The sequence below is a fragment of the Necator americanus genome, chromosome IV (genome assembly GCF_031761385.1).
Source record: "Necator americanus strain Aroian chromosome IV, whole genome shotgun sequence".
NCBI classification, from domain to species: Eukaryota; Metazoa; Nematoda; class Chromadorea; order Rhabditida; family Ancylostomatidae; genus Necator; species Necator americanus.
Window position 1 is genome coordinate 6,648,111 of NC_087374.1, and position 15,170 is coordinate 6,663,280.

A 15,170-nucleotide genomic window follows, 5' to 3' on the forward strand; every position below is an offset into this window, starting at 1 on the left:
GGTAGAATCAAGTTCGAATAGTCTTCGAATGTAGTACTGACGAATTTAAGAAGAGGGAACATGGAAACATCTTTTCTAATCATTATCATTTCGTGAATGTTTAAATTTCTAAAGAGGAAAAACGAAAGAAGTTTTCCTAGAAAATATACATAATTAAAATTTTGGAAAATGCCACTATATTCAATTTTTATAGATCAATGATTGGGGACGAGGCGTGGACCAGATGAAGTCTGATATCCGGCGTTAACCGGACGTTCAGATTGGTATATCTTAAACACGTCCGCCGACAGTACAATCTTGATCATGAAAACAAACTTTCGAGAGAAGCATAACAAACAACTGATTAAGATAAAGTCAGTCTTATTACTGATCATATGATGGGATGAGCCATAATGCCTTTCTCGGTAGCAGGCATTAGCAGTTATATAGTTCTGGTGAGCTTTCTTATGATACATGCTTGTAACAAACTGATAATTTGGTGCAGAATTTTTACTAGGGAAAAGCGGTAGAGAGAAGGTGAATGCACCACAAAATCTGAACAACATTAGGATTTTCTTGTACGACATGTATCTCCGCATACCTGTGTTACCTTGACTCCCGTTGTCCTTCGAATTGAATAAGTGGTCGTCCTTTCCAATTGTGTAAAAGAGTACCCCAGATGTTTCTCTGTTCGTAAAAGACACTTCTTCAAACGACTTTTCAATGTAGTCTGAGTATCGTGTCGCCGGTCTTTATCGTTAATATCCAATGGGACGCTCTATGGCTCTAGTTCATCGTTCTGTCGTTGAAAAGCATCACGTGTGAGACCTACCTTATTTCAGTTTCCCTTGCGAATGGGGCGATCCTCTAACTATCCATCACTAACGTAGAACAGAGCTTCGAACTACTTGTATCACTTGTGTGAAGGAAGACTCCTAGCTTCACTCTTTTGTATGAGCCTTCAATGACGTTGACTGCATTTTCTCCTTGCTAACGAAGTGTTCAAGTTTCCAAGGCATAGGTCAAACCAGGAAGTTTTGGGGTGTTAAAGAGGTGAGCGCGGAGTCGGGTGTTTAGTATATCTTCGATGCTCTTGTACACTGCCCAATCCGCTCTTCTCTTCTTGCCTAGTTCATGGGTGAGGTCGTTCTTCATGTTCCGACAAACATGGCTTGAGTATAACTGATGCTGAAAAATATTTCGTTAAGGAGAGAGCAACATTTGTCTGGCACAACCTTTCACTTACGATGACGTCTGTTTTCTAATGATACCCTTCTCCAACGTCCAACTGTCCAACGTTTTACAAGAGGAGGGATTTCGAAATTGCGATCTTTCACGGATGGTTTTTGAGACCTTAATAAACTCATAAAGCCCCTCACTCTGCTTATTTCATTGTAGGCAGTGGGTTCCGATGAGAAGTTCCTTAGGCTTTCATCTAGACTCAGTTCTGGAATTGAAGTCACTAACAATGACCTTGTATAAGGTACGGCTCTATCGTTCATAGAGGAAGCTTTGATTTCCTCTTTGTAGCTTGATGTTGGGACGCAAAGACCAAAAGATTTAAAGAGCTGGTATTGATCCGTATCTAATCATCCGTAGACGTCCACTTCGGGTCGTTTGAAACCGTCGATGTTCACTGTCATATTCGTACTGATTGTAACTAATCTTCCAGGCTTGCCTCATCAGTTCTTCAATGACCCCTTCCGATGCAACCGTACGTGCCTTAAATATATAAATCTTCGTGCTAACACTCTACCTTTTCAGCAACTTCGCCTTTTCTAGCGCTTCTTCTTCTTCTCTTCTTTTACTATGTCCGGGGTTAAATTCAAAACTTGTGGAGAAGTTGCTGAGCTCTAGTTCTATGAGTTCTGTAGCAGAGCGTTTCGTTCTCGCTGAGTGAACAAGTGGTACTTGTGTGTTGAAGATGACCCCAAACCTCCCGCCTCTCGTGCATCTCTTAGTCACTTGATTGCAGGTTTTTGGCATGCAGTATGCATCTACATTACAAGCGAATCCTGGCACAGCAGAAACAAAGAGTCCCTCTCTTAAACGACTTGCTTCTCAGAGCGGAGACAGGGTCCCTTCAGCCTTCAGCCTTCAGGTCAGCCTCCTATCCGCCACATGAATCTGCGCCACGTATTCTCGCGAGTAACCGACTGTAATCACATCATGGTGAGGGGGATCCGGGGGTCTGAACATTCCAACGTCTCTGCATTCTCGTCTCGTTGCGTTCTCTATAATATTTGCAAACGCACATCTTTACAAAGCAGTCGAAAAGCCTTTCTCGTTCCTTAAAAACTAACTTCTTTTCATCGATATGCAGTTCTTATATGTGAACAAATTACAACAGCTTTACGAACAAAATGTGAAGTCGCATCAACAATGAAGTGCAAAGAGTGTGAAGATGCGTATTTTACGACCATCTTTGGTTTTCTGTATCTTTTGTCCACTATAATCCAGCTGACACGTTTTTCATTGAAGAACTCGGGTCTGACCACGACCATGACCCTGTTTTTTGAAGTCTCCCTAGCATCACTAAGATAACTTCAGCGCAACTGACTTTAATGTTTGGTACCGCTGCCTTAAGTAATAAACTACTTCTGAGCCAAAATTTCGTTAAATGCTATCTACTACATACACAAGATCTTAAGTAGTGTATAGGAATGTTTTCTCGTCATCCACTTCTGTAAACATCAGACATCTCCAGCAGTACAATCGGGTATCAACGACCTGACTTGCGTTACAAGGGGGTAAGCGGCTGCACTCGCCGTCGAATTCTCGCTAGCTTCAATTGGACTGCGGAGCTTAGCAAATTTCCCACCATTACGCACTACAACTGCTTATGCTCCACTACAGGTGGATTGGTTCAACCTGAATGTATACTGATACTATCTCGTTCAGTAGCTAAGTTTTTTTGTTCAAAGTTGCCATCGGTTGCTCATTGTTTTCATTGTGTTTTCTTCTGAACACGAAACTGAACTTGATAGTATGAGCTTTGAAAACAGCGGCCCAGAACATATGCTTACGGTTCATCTTTACTTTTTCAAAAGATTATCCAGCTACCAGTAATGGCCTCTTTGTCAGTATTCTGCAGAAGAGTTAAAAAGAAGAATGATTTTAAAGAAGGTGTAAGGTTTTTTTCTTTGACACTACCAATTTTAAATAATTGTTTTACTCATTGACAACTTTCTCAGATTGTGCTCACGAAAGATGCTTCAAAAGAAGCGCCGCACAGTAGATGTAAACTATGGCATAATCCAAGGTGAGAAACCACTTAAAAAAGTCACATGTGTAGTAAATTCTACAAAAACATCTATGCACCTAAATATTTCTGTTGTGTCAGTAATAAGTACAATAAGTATTATCCAAAGGTCTCGTGATCTCCTGAAGACAGCAGCCAGAAGATTTGTTTTTTGAGTTTTAACTATTTGCATGACTCATTGGCAGCATAACATAAAAGCACAAAATTTAGGAGAAAAAATTACAAAATTCGGATGTGGATCTCCATAAACCCTCAAAAGCCAAAAGTCGCGTCTCAAACTTGGATAATTAACTCGTATCACTGCGCAGATGGCTGCGGTGATCACTCTTCCTACATTTCAAAGTTGACGGAGCAGCTTAACTTCCGAGACATTCATCCAAATAAGGGACGGAACAATACGTTCATTAGCACTGAAGCGATTGATGATCAGGAACGAGGCAATGAGAGGAAAAGGTTGAATATCGGCAAAGGCGAATGTCATGTTTTTTGAGTTTTAATTATTTGCATGATTCATTTCTTTGTTCGTGAAGCTATCGAGCTAAACGGAACTTGCCCACTGAGGCTGTAGTTACCGGCATTGTTTAAGCACGTTTTTCTGGCCCATCTAAAGTCTTCTATTTTCGCTAATGAAATTCTTTTTTGATTCCTGTGAAGTTGCCATATTTCTGGCCTCTTATTGCTGGGAAAGGCGTGATAGAGGCGTTTCCTATCACGTCCCTTCATTTTTACTTCCTCCGTTTATAGCCACGTCTGTTTCGCTGTCTAAGGTAGTATCGAACACGGTCCACCAGTATGCCTGTTGTTTTGCCTGACGGATGTTGTACCACAGTTCTATGCGGGATACCATCGCCTCATTCAAGAAATAATTTTCCTTCAAGCGAAGAGAAAGGAAGGCCTCGAAGTTCAGAGAACGAAGTCCCAGAAGTCGTTACTAACCGGCGTTTCGGAAGTAATCCGTGGTGAACAGCATCGACGAGGAATACGATCGGCTCGTTGAACACCTTCACTACTGCACGAGGAAGCCTGAGAGTTTTATAGCCTCCAAAAGACGGCTCCAGAAGCTCCGATACTATCCTTTTCTACTGAGCATGTTTCAGTCTAAAATGTTTATTTCGTTCGTGCTCAACGTATCCAGGGAGTTCACTGGAATACCAAGTATAAAGAAAAATTATATTGGTTGATTTCGACGGGAACAAATTATCATTTACATAGATCTAGAGAGCAACGGAATTAGCCGATTTCACCTTATCTAAGATTTCATAAAATTCCTTTAGTTCTGTGAAAAAGTGGAATTTTCCCATAAAAATGTTGATTTTTTGGAAGTAGTTCGCAACGGTCTTTATGGTTTCTTGCAGACCGCCACCGAACGTGCCTGTGGCACCGCCTCCGAAAGACCCATTGGATGATACTCTCAAGTTGGTTCTTTTTTTCAAACGTGGCTCTTTTGAAATATGTAACCAAAGACACAATATCCTACCCAAGTTGTTTCTGAATTTTATACTGTATAGGAAATACATCATGTCTAATTTGTTTGGTTGGATTCGTTTGTTTTAATGGACCTACATTGCGTGCAGTAATCCATAAGGTGTTATTGTTAAAAGAAAAAAGTAGCCCACAGACGGCTAAGCGGAAGTATTCCTACTCAAAATACGCTAATGCGAGGATTATAAAGCTTGTATCGCACATTTTAAGTAGTGCTGGTTACTGTTTTGTCAACATTCTTTCACCTCTCTTATAAATAGTACAAAATCCCTTATAGAGAAGACAAATAGTGTTACAAAACTACTGGTGCTTTGTTCTAATTCCCATTCTAATTGAAGTTGAATGCCATTGCTCAAAAGCAACCGTTTGTTCCACGTCCAACAAACAGGAATACGGAAAAAAATACGATTCGAGATCACTTTATCCGTAAGCGTTAGAGGCAGCGTTTTACGAAATTGATGCCTTACGGAAATCTCTAGGAAAATGCAGAGTTCGGACTGTAGATTGCGGAAACGTGCATGGTTCCGCTTAATTCCCCCTAGTCGTCATACGAAACGGCGTGGGAACGAAACCGACGTTGTGCGAAAACCTGGTGGAAGGCATAGAGTTCGGGTATAGATTACGAGTATGCGCGTGTCCCCACTCAATCCGCCTAATCTTCCTGAAAAACGGCGTTTATTCCTACTAGGTACGTTAGAACGCGCATCCTCGTACATCGTCCGCTCCTAACAGGAGCCTATTCCTTGGTTTTACTTGAATGAGCTGATGAGAAGACCTCATTAATTTTCCACGCTCGCGGACGCGAAGCGTGCAACTGATTTTGTGGAAAACGCTGTCTTCCGGACTTTTTTTTTACGACAATTAGAAGGGAAGGGCGGGACCACGCTCTTTTCTTTAAGACAATCCGAACTCCACGTCCTCCTTGGGGTTCCCGTACCATGTCAATTTCATAAAACGCTATCTTTAAGCATCTACAAGGAAAATAAGGAATAGTAGATACATTATTTTCTCATCTTCTGCATGTAAGCGTTTGTAGGAAGTGTTGTCTTTGTTTCCCACTTTCTTATCTTTTCCTTTTCCTCAAAAATGCCATGGAAGTGTCATTCGTTACAACTTTGAGAACAATAATTTAATTCTTTTACTTCTTCTAAAGTGAACTATGCTCACCACATCACCACACCTAAATTACCCATGTAACCACATAATCCATTGTAACTAAATGTTACTATCTCCAACATAAGAAACCTAATAGTTTATGTTATTTCTGAGTGATTGACCGAGCACCTGTCTACAGTCACATTTCGGTTAGTTTAAAGTTTCGATGTTAACCCTAATCCGGAAATCCTTCTGGGGAGGGGGTGCACAAAAAAAAAACAGCCAAACATTTGCTGAAGACATTCTTTACTACATTTATCATTCGTATAAATGAGAGCTTTCTTTATTGTCCTGCTACAATCTAATTTGTCACATCATATGCATATGGCATAGTCTACACGATTTTTTTTCAGAGGAGTGAAATCGTTAGTCGTCGAGCGTAGTGCGAAAGGTGGTCGACCTCGATGAAATATATGAGTAAAATTCGGCATCAAAAGAATCCAGATTTTCAAAAGCAATGTACGCTTAAATAAAACGATTTCTGGCTTTATGTAATGTTGTTGGTGATATGACGATAGAAAGGAATGGAGACCTTTACTCATCTCTCCTCAGTCCGATCGGGACAAATGAGGGTATTGCTTTGTCATCACGCAATTCCACTCAAGTCGTCTTGACCTGGATACAAAAGCTTTGGGATTCTCGCGGAACGCAAGTAAATGTTTCTGGGTGTCTGCTGTGTCGTATACTTGTATTGCACACCAGATAGCCCGGAATTGATGACAAGGACATGTCAATGGTAGTTGGAACATTCAAATCCACTTCAAAATAAAGTTCCGCTCAGAATGCTCACTCATTTCACATTTTCGTGTCAGCGTTTGTGCATTCGTTAATAAGGGCCCTAGAACGTACTATATGAAAGCGCCTACAACTTTCCGATGCACTTTCATTCACTTTGCACTGTTCCTGAATTAGCAAGACGTCTTGTCAATTTAGTTGATAGGAACACAGAGAGGGAAGAGGTAGAAATGGGCACTGCAAAACTGGCAGAGTAGGTTCTCAAAGTGTGGTTACATAACTCTCAAAGTTGAGTAGAACGAGAAGCGCCTTAGAAATCAGTGTTGGGACTGAACATGGCTTAACTCCTTCAGCGGTTATGACGTATACATACGTTATCGAATGTACTTTATGCAAAGGTGCGCGCCATTCAAAGGCATCACCACACGAAACAAGCGTGGTACGGAATTTTGTTAGGGTACACCTATACCGGGTCGTAGATTGATACAGGGGTGGTTCCGCTCATCTCTCCTTGCATCACTGTGAAAAGACAGCTTCGGAATGCGGTTCTTCACGACGTCCTCTATTGAAACGCGCCACCCATTCGCCCCGCCCCCGCCTGCAACTCGTCGAATGAAATGAATTGCCCATCGGGGGGTCCGAATGGTTTTTCCACGAATCGCAGGCCGGGGTGGGGCGCAATGATTGCGCGTTGCAATAGAGGACGTCGTAAGAAACAGCGTTCCTGAGCCGTTTATTTACACGTATACAGGAAGAAATGAGCGGGACAACGCCGGTATTCATAATTTACCACCCAATATAGGTATACTCCAACGAAAATCCATACCACGCCAGATTCGTGGGGTGATGTCTTTAAGCGGTTGATGATATTTATGTAACACCATAGCTGTAAACGGTGCTGGAGACAGGACTGCACTTGTATCTGAAATACTTTTGTAAACATGACGTTTCATAAAGCATGTTTATTTTTCCACGCACGCACGTCAATAAGCAGTAGGTAATAACTTTAGAAATCGTGCAAAGAAAGTGAGATATTTTGAAATCTATGTAAGAAATCACACACACAAAGAATCAATTAGTTGTGGCTATGTAGAACGAAGTAATGTCTGAAACTTTGACAGTTATTCGCCTGTTTATCCGTGCGATTAGACTTGTCTTATTAAGCACTTCATTCAGGTACCTTTCAGCTACCTGAAATGGAAATATAGAGCTTCATGAACAGTTTCTAGTAATGTTGTGATGTATTTCTGATGAAGAGCGTAAACAATATATTATGCTTTGCTTTATATTCCTCTTTAAAGGCACCACTCCACGAATCTGAGGTACGGATTTCAGGTGGAGTATTCGTATACGGGATGGGAGACTATGGTGAGGGGGGTGAGTCCGTCCATTTCTTCCTAATTGCCGTAAAAAAACGGCCCGGAAGATACGGCTTCAGTCGTTCTGGCGCACTATTTTCTACAGGGAATTCGACTGGAGCGCGCCAGCCTTGTGCGGCGCCGCATCTTCCGGGCCATTTTTTACGGCAATTAGGAAGAAATGGACAGAACCACACCCCTCTCCATAATCTACTAACCCGTATACGAATACTCCACCTAAAATCTGCACCACCTCAGACGACCTCCTCAATTGAATCGCGCCACCCTTGCGCTGCCCACTGCCTGCGCTTCGTCCAAATGGGTTTTCGAAGAATCGCGGGCGGGGCTGCGTTGGGCGGAGCCCAATCCTTGCGCATTGCAACCTAAGCCGTCATGAGAAACAGCATTCCGGGGTCGTCCGTTTCCACTAATACATGGAGAAACGGACGGAATCACTCTCTTCCACACAATCTGCGACCCCGGATAGGCATAACCCACCTAAAAACAGTACCACCCCAGATTCCTTGGGTGATGCCTTTAAATTGCTTTGACAAGTAACGTTCGATCTTTGCGAATAGAGATGGACACGATTGTCAGGTTCGCGCACTTAAAGGCAGCGTATCATGAAATTGTCGTAGTGTGGAAACTTAATGGAAATGAGTTCGGGATGAAGATTACGAGTATCCGCATGGGTCCACTCAATCTTCTCTAATCATCCTGAAAAAGGACATGGAAACTGCATTTCTTCCTACGAGAGAACGTTGAAACGCGCACTCTTGTACGCGCTCCAGCTTCCTCAGCGGTCCTTTCACTGGTTTTACCTGAATAGGCTAGAAAATCAATGAGAAGACCTTGTTGGTCTTTGCCCGCTCGCTCGTGAATGCAGCACATCGGTAGGCGTGGAGCGTTTTCACGTACCTTGTAGGAACAAATGCGTTTCCCACGCCATTTTTCATTACGATTATCAGGAATTGAGCGAGGTCACCTTCATATTCGTAATCTGCAAGCGGAACTTCATGTTTTCCATTAGATTTCACACTACGTCAATTTCGTGATACGCTGCTCTTAATATGATGTAAACAGTATCATCTTAGGAGAGCTGCAGGGAATGTATATTCCTGTCGATATTCCCGACCAAATGGATTCTATTACATTGTAACATAAATCTTTCAATACTTTCTTCGTTAACGTTCCAGCTTTTTTGAAGTGATACGTTTTAGGGACCAAAAACATGGCGAAGAAGTAAAAACAAAATAAAACAATAACTTTACAATTTGTAAAGCCCATTCTGCATGTTTACTCCATCTTAATTTTCTTGACGGTGCTCTTTCCCTGCAGCTGACGTTTCGTAAAATTCTCGCAAATGAAGCCTGAAATTTTTTGCAAGATTTACTGCAATAACGCTTTCATTTTTTTAAAAGGTTTTTATCGCAGGAATCACACGTTGCATTGAGACATAGTAAAACACCCGTGTCAGTGGAAAGTTTTTTTGAAACGTTATTTCCGATTCTTTGCAATGTTTCGAAAATCAGTTTATTGGAAGAGGACTTTTCTCGTTATTAGAAAGGAAAGAGCTTTAAAATTCAAAAGAAAAAAAAAAACGAAGCCGTTATACAATCATCGACTTTTGCTCGCTTCGATAGCCGATTCTCCCGATGCTCAGATGATTGTCGAAAGTGACGAACATCAAAGAAAAATGCAGTTAAGGTATTCATCTATACATCTCCGAGGAGCAAGAAGAGTCGGGAGTTAGAAATTCACCAGAAGATGCTTGAAGCCAAGGCACCACCTAGAACTCACGTCCGAGCTTCGTATCAATGAAAAAAATCAAGGACAGAAGTCGTATTGACTGAAGCAGTGGGAAAGAGAAAAAGTATTGGTCATCTCACTAGCTTCGCTAAATATAAAATGAATTTGACCTCCAATGAAACAATCGATATACAATAGAAGGTATGATCAGAGCTGTGAGAAATTGAGGAAATTTTAACAACTTCATTAGCTAGGACTTCTATAATTAATACATGGTTAAGGTGTTAATTTTAAAGTGTTTTTTTTTCTGAATAGTGAAATTAAATTTGAACGAAATTAAATCATTTTAACGATGGCGTTCAAGAATCTCCAGATTGTTTTCTACGATTCAATGCGTACACCCCATTGTTCCTAGTGATTTATTTAAAATATATGAATATATGGTATAAAAGGGGCGGGTGTAGTGTAGCGGTTAGAGGTTCCGCTTCCTGCACAATCGATCGGAGGTTCGAATCCGCCGCTCCCAGCTTTCATCCTCCGGGGTCGATAAATTGGTACCAGACTTGTCTGGGGGATAAAAGCTGACTTGACACATCGCTAGCCACCGATCTTGTATAGGCCAGATACACGTTCGTAAACCTCAAACGATTCTGAATTGAAGTGAACGTGGGGGCGCATCCCAAGCGGATTGATTAACGCCAGAAACTTTAAACTTTATCCTTTATGGTATAAAAATGGATAGTAACAAATTTCAAACTCTCACTTTAGATATACAAGTATCCCTTTTCTTCAGTGATTTTGATTTTCTGCTTTTGTTCGAAGTGGACTGAAAATAAAAGTAAAAAGTTTGTAAGTAGGGAATTGACATATGCAGACATACGTCCAATGTATACATGCTGACAAACAAGTGTAACCAGTTACGTATATGTAAATAGATGCAATCTGATCACGTTGTGTACGTAGATATCTCCTAGGGAAATATCTAGCGGCATGATGATGATTACAAAATGGTTAGCAGCGAGTGGTTTCGATCCACCGACCTCTGGATTATGGGCCCAGCACGCTTCCACTGCGCCACGCTGCTCACAGAAAACTTTAAAAAGATCGGTCTTTTTAATAAAATAAGAATGAGAGCAGCATAACGCAGTGAAAGCGTATATACCATTGCATGTATAATACATATTTATACGAATAAAATGAAACTGTTGTGTAATTTACAAAAAATTTAATAAACTTTTGTTTGGACTACTATGAACATGTATTTTTTTAGTGATATAATACACCTATTCAGTAGGTGTAGGGAGTTAGAAACATTAAAGTACGGGGTGGAGCATAGTTGGTGGGGGAGGGGCACTCAACCACACTCTAATTTCCGGAAGTGAACTAAGTCAGTCGGCGCTCTAAAACCTAAGCATTAGCCTTAAAGACCTATGTCATGTAGGCTAAAGCTACTCAGAAAAAAAGAAGATGGAGCTTCCAGAAAAAAGAGCGCGGTTGGGTGCCGCTGCCGCCCTACAGGCTATATCAGTTGGTCCAAGATATGATGATGAAGAAAGACAGATTTATCTGTGACAAGGACCTTAGATCATGGGTGTAAGTGGGAAAAATTACAGTGATTTGATCGCAACGTTATCTTAGGTGGTTGGCTTCTATAAGCCATTTGAGCCATTTGCCATACAACAGTTACCACTTCAAACGGTGAAGTACGCACGGTTCGCGTTCAAACCACAGCTGTTGTTCTTAGACTCAGTTCGTCAATTAATCATAACGAAATTCTCTAGGTACCCTTTTGAGCGTTTAGAATAATGCCTCGATGAGGTGATGACAACATTTCATCCTGAGAGCAATCATCACTCCGAAAATGGAAGAGTATGATATTACAGCCAAATTTTACTCTTGAGTAGGCACTCACAATATTTGCTACTTCACAAGGAATAAACAAATAGTTGAACTTGCATTTGTGACTTTAGCGGTGCTAACGATGCTCATGTGATTTCTAGTGATGCGTAAACGAGTATGGTGATGATATCGGTCCAAAGCTAAAATAATTGCTTTCACGGTAAGAAAACTTTATGCGAAATTTTGTAACAAAACAAAAAAAAAAAAAACTAATGTGAACATCTATAGTTCTGTGGAGTTCTTATGCTACTTAAAAATTCCCTAGAATCTAAAACTAATGAAGCCATTTTTTCCTAAAATTTCCCCTGGATTGGTAGTATTTTGATCAGAACCGCTACTCGTGAGCAAAGATGCAGGAACTGGTGGGCCTACATAGTCTGCAGTGCTCACTACAACCTACACTATGCGCACAAATTCTTTTAAGGCATCACCACACGAATCTGAGGTGGTGCGAATTTCAGGTGGAGTATTCGTATACGGGATCGTAGATTATGGAGAAGGGAGTGATTCCGTCCATTTCTCCCTAATTGCCGTAAAAAACGGCCCGGAAGATGCGGCGCGTGCACTAAGCTGGCGCGCTCCAGTTGAAATCCTTGTAGAAAATAGTGCGCCAGAACGCCAGAAGCTGTATCTTCCGGGCCGTTTTTTACGGCAGTTAGGAAGAAATGGACGGAATCACCTCCTTCTCCATAACCTGCTATCCTGTATACGAATATTCCACCTGAAATCCATGCCACCTCAGATGCCTTAAAAGAATTTGTGCGCATAGTGTATGTTGCAGTAAGCACTGCAGACTAGGCCCACTCAGTTTTTGCATCTTTGTTCACGAGTACCGGTTCTGATTAAAATACTACCAATCCAGGAACTTTTAGGAAAAAATGGCTTTATCAGTTTTAGATTCTAGGGAATTCTTAAATAGAAGTTAGGAAGAAACAGACGGAATCACCCCCTTCTCCATAACCTACTATCCCGTATACGAATATTCCACCTGAAATCCGTACCACCACAGATTAGTGGGGTGATGCCTCTAACGGGACGGTCATGATGCGCGTTCGGTGTGGTTAGTGAAGGAAAAAGGAGTGTGAGTGCACTATTCAGTGCGCTGTTAAACTACAGTGGGATTTTTCTTAGTCATCTATCATGCTTTCGTCAAGCTCTCTTTTTTGATTTCGCTGCTGAAATGAAGACCAACATATGATAATCACGTAAGTATCAAGTAATTATCGGTCATCGTTCCGAAACGTCTATTGTCTATTAAAGGCAGCGTATCACGAAACGGACGAAGTCGGGAAATCTGTTAGAATATATAGAGGGAAAGAAATAGGAAAAGAAATAGATAAGAATATGAGAATGGCCCCGCCCAGTTCCCCCTGATCGTCCTAAAAAACGACATGGAAAACGGCACTTGTTTCTACGTGGGACGTGAAAACGCTCCAGCTCTGTGCACGCGCTGCGCCCACTAGCGAGCGGCCGAAGATCAATGAGTTCCCCATGCCATCATATTCAAGTAAAACGAATGAATGGGCTGGCTGGGGGAACCGGAGCGTGTAGAAGGGGCGCATTCTAACGTATCTCATAGAAACAAACATCATTCCTGCACTGTTTTTCCAGGAGGATTAGAGGGAATTGAGTGGAGCCGCTTCCGTAATCTAAACCCTTAACTCTACATTTTCTCAAAGGTCTTCCAATTAGCTCAGTTTCGTGATAGTCTTCCGTTAAGGTTGCGCCTTAAAGGAAGACTATCTCGAAAGATGGGGAAATTCATTAGTTAACAATAATTGGTAGGATGTTGGAGAAGCATGGAATCGCACCTCGCGGAAGTTCCGCAACTCCAGACAATCACTTTCTTGTAGGCTTACATGTTCTAGCATGTTCTTACTTGTTTGGGAGATGTCAGGTAGGAACTTTACAAGTATACATCAGGTTCCCCTGCAAGCTCCGTCCGTCGTATGCTCGGGAGGGGTTCCCTGATCTATACTTGTAAAGTTCTCACCTGATACATCTGTCCCAAACAAGCAGGAACAGGTTGGAACATGTAAGCCTGCCTGCAAGCAAGTCATTATCTGAGGCTGCGGAACTTCCGCAAGATGCGATTCCTAACATTCTCCGGATGTTGATACACTACAGAATTATAGGACTGGAGACCATACACATCGATAAACCTCCGTTGAAAAACAAGACCAACCTAGAGGAGCGCTTCGGAAGAATGAAGGCACAAGCACGATGGAAAATCATTCAAGATTCCAGAAAAATAAACGTAAGGTGTATTCTCTATCGGTTTTGAAAGGAAGTAGCGTAATACCTATGTCGATGAAATGAGTATTTGTTTCAGTACTGATTGTTCTGAATTGATTTTCTCTACTTTCGGAAAAGCATTCGGATTTTGTACGTATGGAAGATCTAGGTGAATAAAATCCCGAAAATTTGATCACAGAGGGAATTCTGTTAACGAAGACGAAAAAGCTTACCTTGAAACCTACCCTCCATTATTTTTTCAAATTACAAAACTGCAGAAGAAGAATTGTTATTATTTCCTTCATGTTATTACTACTTGAACTCTGAACAAGAATGAATGAAATTGAAAGAACCATCTAGCACACACCATCGATGGAACTGCTTTTGAACGAAATCGTTTCAATGGATTATCAATGGATGACCTATCGATGATCTTCAGTGGTCCGTAGACAAAACAACGCAAACATGGAATTTTTTGAGTAGTAATAATAGTCAACACCGGCGCTTCTCTTCACGGTTCATTTTTTTAGATTTTTAAAGGTTTGGCGCAAATTACTATATTATATTCTTATATTATATTGTGTTTCATGTCGTTTTGACCCGACTATATATTGATGTGATTGATTGGCCGCTCTTCATGTTACTACTAAATTAGTAAAGTAAAGCGGAATCTTGCATGGAACTTATCCTGCTCGCAGTATTCTTTTTTTTCTGGTCTTTTCACTATGTATTTGTTTTGCATTTGTCTATGCCACATCCTTTTTGGCACACCATTGAGCGTAATAAATAAATAAATAAATAAATGTTAGAACTATAACTCGTAAGATTTGCTCTCGTCCTGGAAGTGAGCACTTGACGAGTGAGCGCTTTTGAAATGTAATGGAGAGTGAAACTTTAGTGGAATAAAACAAAACTATATTCGAAATTCAGCTTTGCCAAGGAACGTACAGCTGGAGGAAAAATACGGTTTTTTCTCGCAAATTTGTTCTAACACCATCATCCTCGTGTGAGCGCTAATCCAAGCGTTCAAAATCTAACCATGGTGAGTAAGAGAGGTTCCGGGAATTTCGCAACATGCTGCCAACTGGATCGGGCATAGCTGAATTAGGTTCCCCAGGCAACAGGCCAACAGCCGTCTCTCCGCCGTTGGGTGAAACCCAACTTTTTCATTGTATTATTAGGATTTTTAAAAGGATTCTTTCAAATCTGACTGCCATGTGAACGATTAAACCTTGTAAACAAACGAATCCGTTACAACTTCCTGAATAATCTGATCCGAACGATTTCTCATTCATTACTGTTCTGTCGAAAAGAGG

At 41.2% G+C, this 15,170-nt stretch overlaps 2 protein-coding genes across 4 annotated transcripts; one reads left to right on the top strand and one right to left on the bottom strand.

Annotated features, from left to right (window-relative positions):
* Window positions 1–392: 392 nt before the first annotated feature.
* On the top strand, window positions 393–6,286 carry RB195_000529 (uncharacterized protein; the record flags this gene model as incomplete). Of its 2 annotated transcripts, XM_064196927.1 has the most annotated exons (6): window positions 393–434; window positions 1,955–2,080; window positions 3,030–3,107; window positions 3,174–3,241; window positions 4,597–4,656; window positions 6,232–6,286. In XM_064196927.1, 6 exons carry the CDS (start codon window positions 393–395, stop codon window positions 6,284–6,286), a joined length of 429 nt encoding a protein of 142 aa, XP_064052808.1. The 2 variants fall into 2 exon arrangements, with proteins under 2 accessions (XP_064052808.1, XP_064052809.1); XM_064196928.1 differs by lacking the exon at window positions 1,955–2,080.
* Window positions 6,287–7,684: 1,398 nt separating this feature from the next.
* On the bottom strand, window positions 7,685–14,951 carry RB195_000530 (uncharacterized protein; the record flags this gene model as incomplete). 2 transcript variants are annotated; one of them, XM_064196930.1, is made up of 6 exons in its annotated part: window positions 7,685–7,804; window positions 9,243–9,341; window positions 10,484–10,546; window positions 11,677–11,759; window positions 13,805–13,815; window positions 14,893–14,951. In XM_064196930.1, the coding sequence occupies 6 exons, from the start codon at window positions 14,949–14,951 to the stop codon at window positions 7,685–7,687; spliced, it is 435 nt and encodes a 144-aa protein (XP_064052810.1). The 2 variants fall into 2 exon arrangements, with proteins under 2 accessions (XP_064052810.1, XP_064052811.1); XM_064196929.1 differs by lacking the exons at window positions 13,805–13,815; window positions 14,893–14,951 and having other exon boundaries at window positions 11,677–11,709.
* Window positions 14,952–15,170: the final 219 nt, after the last annotated feature.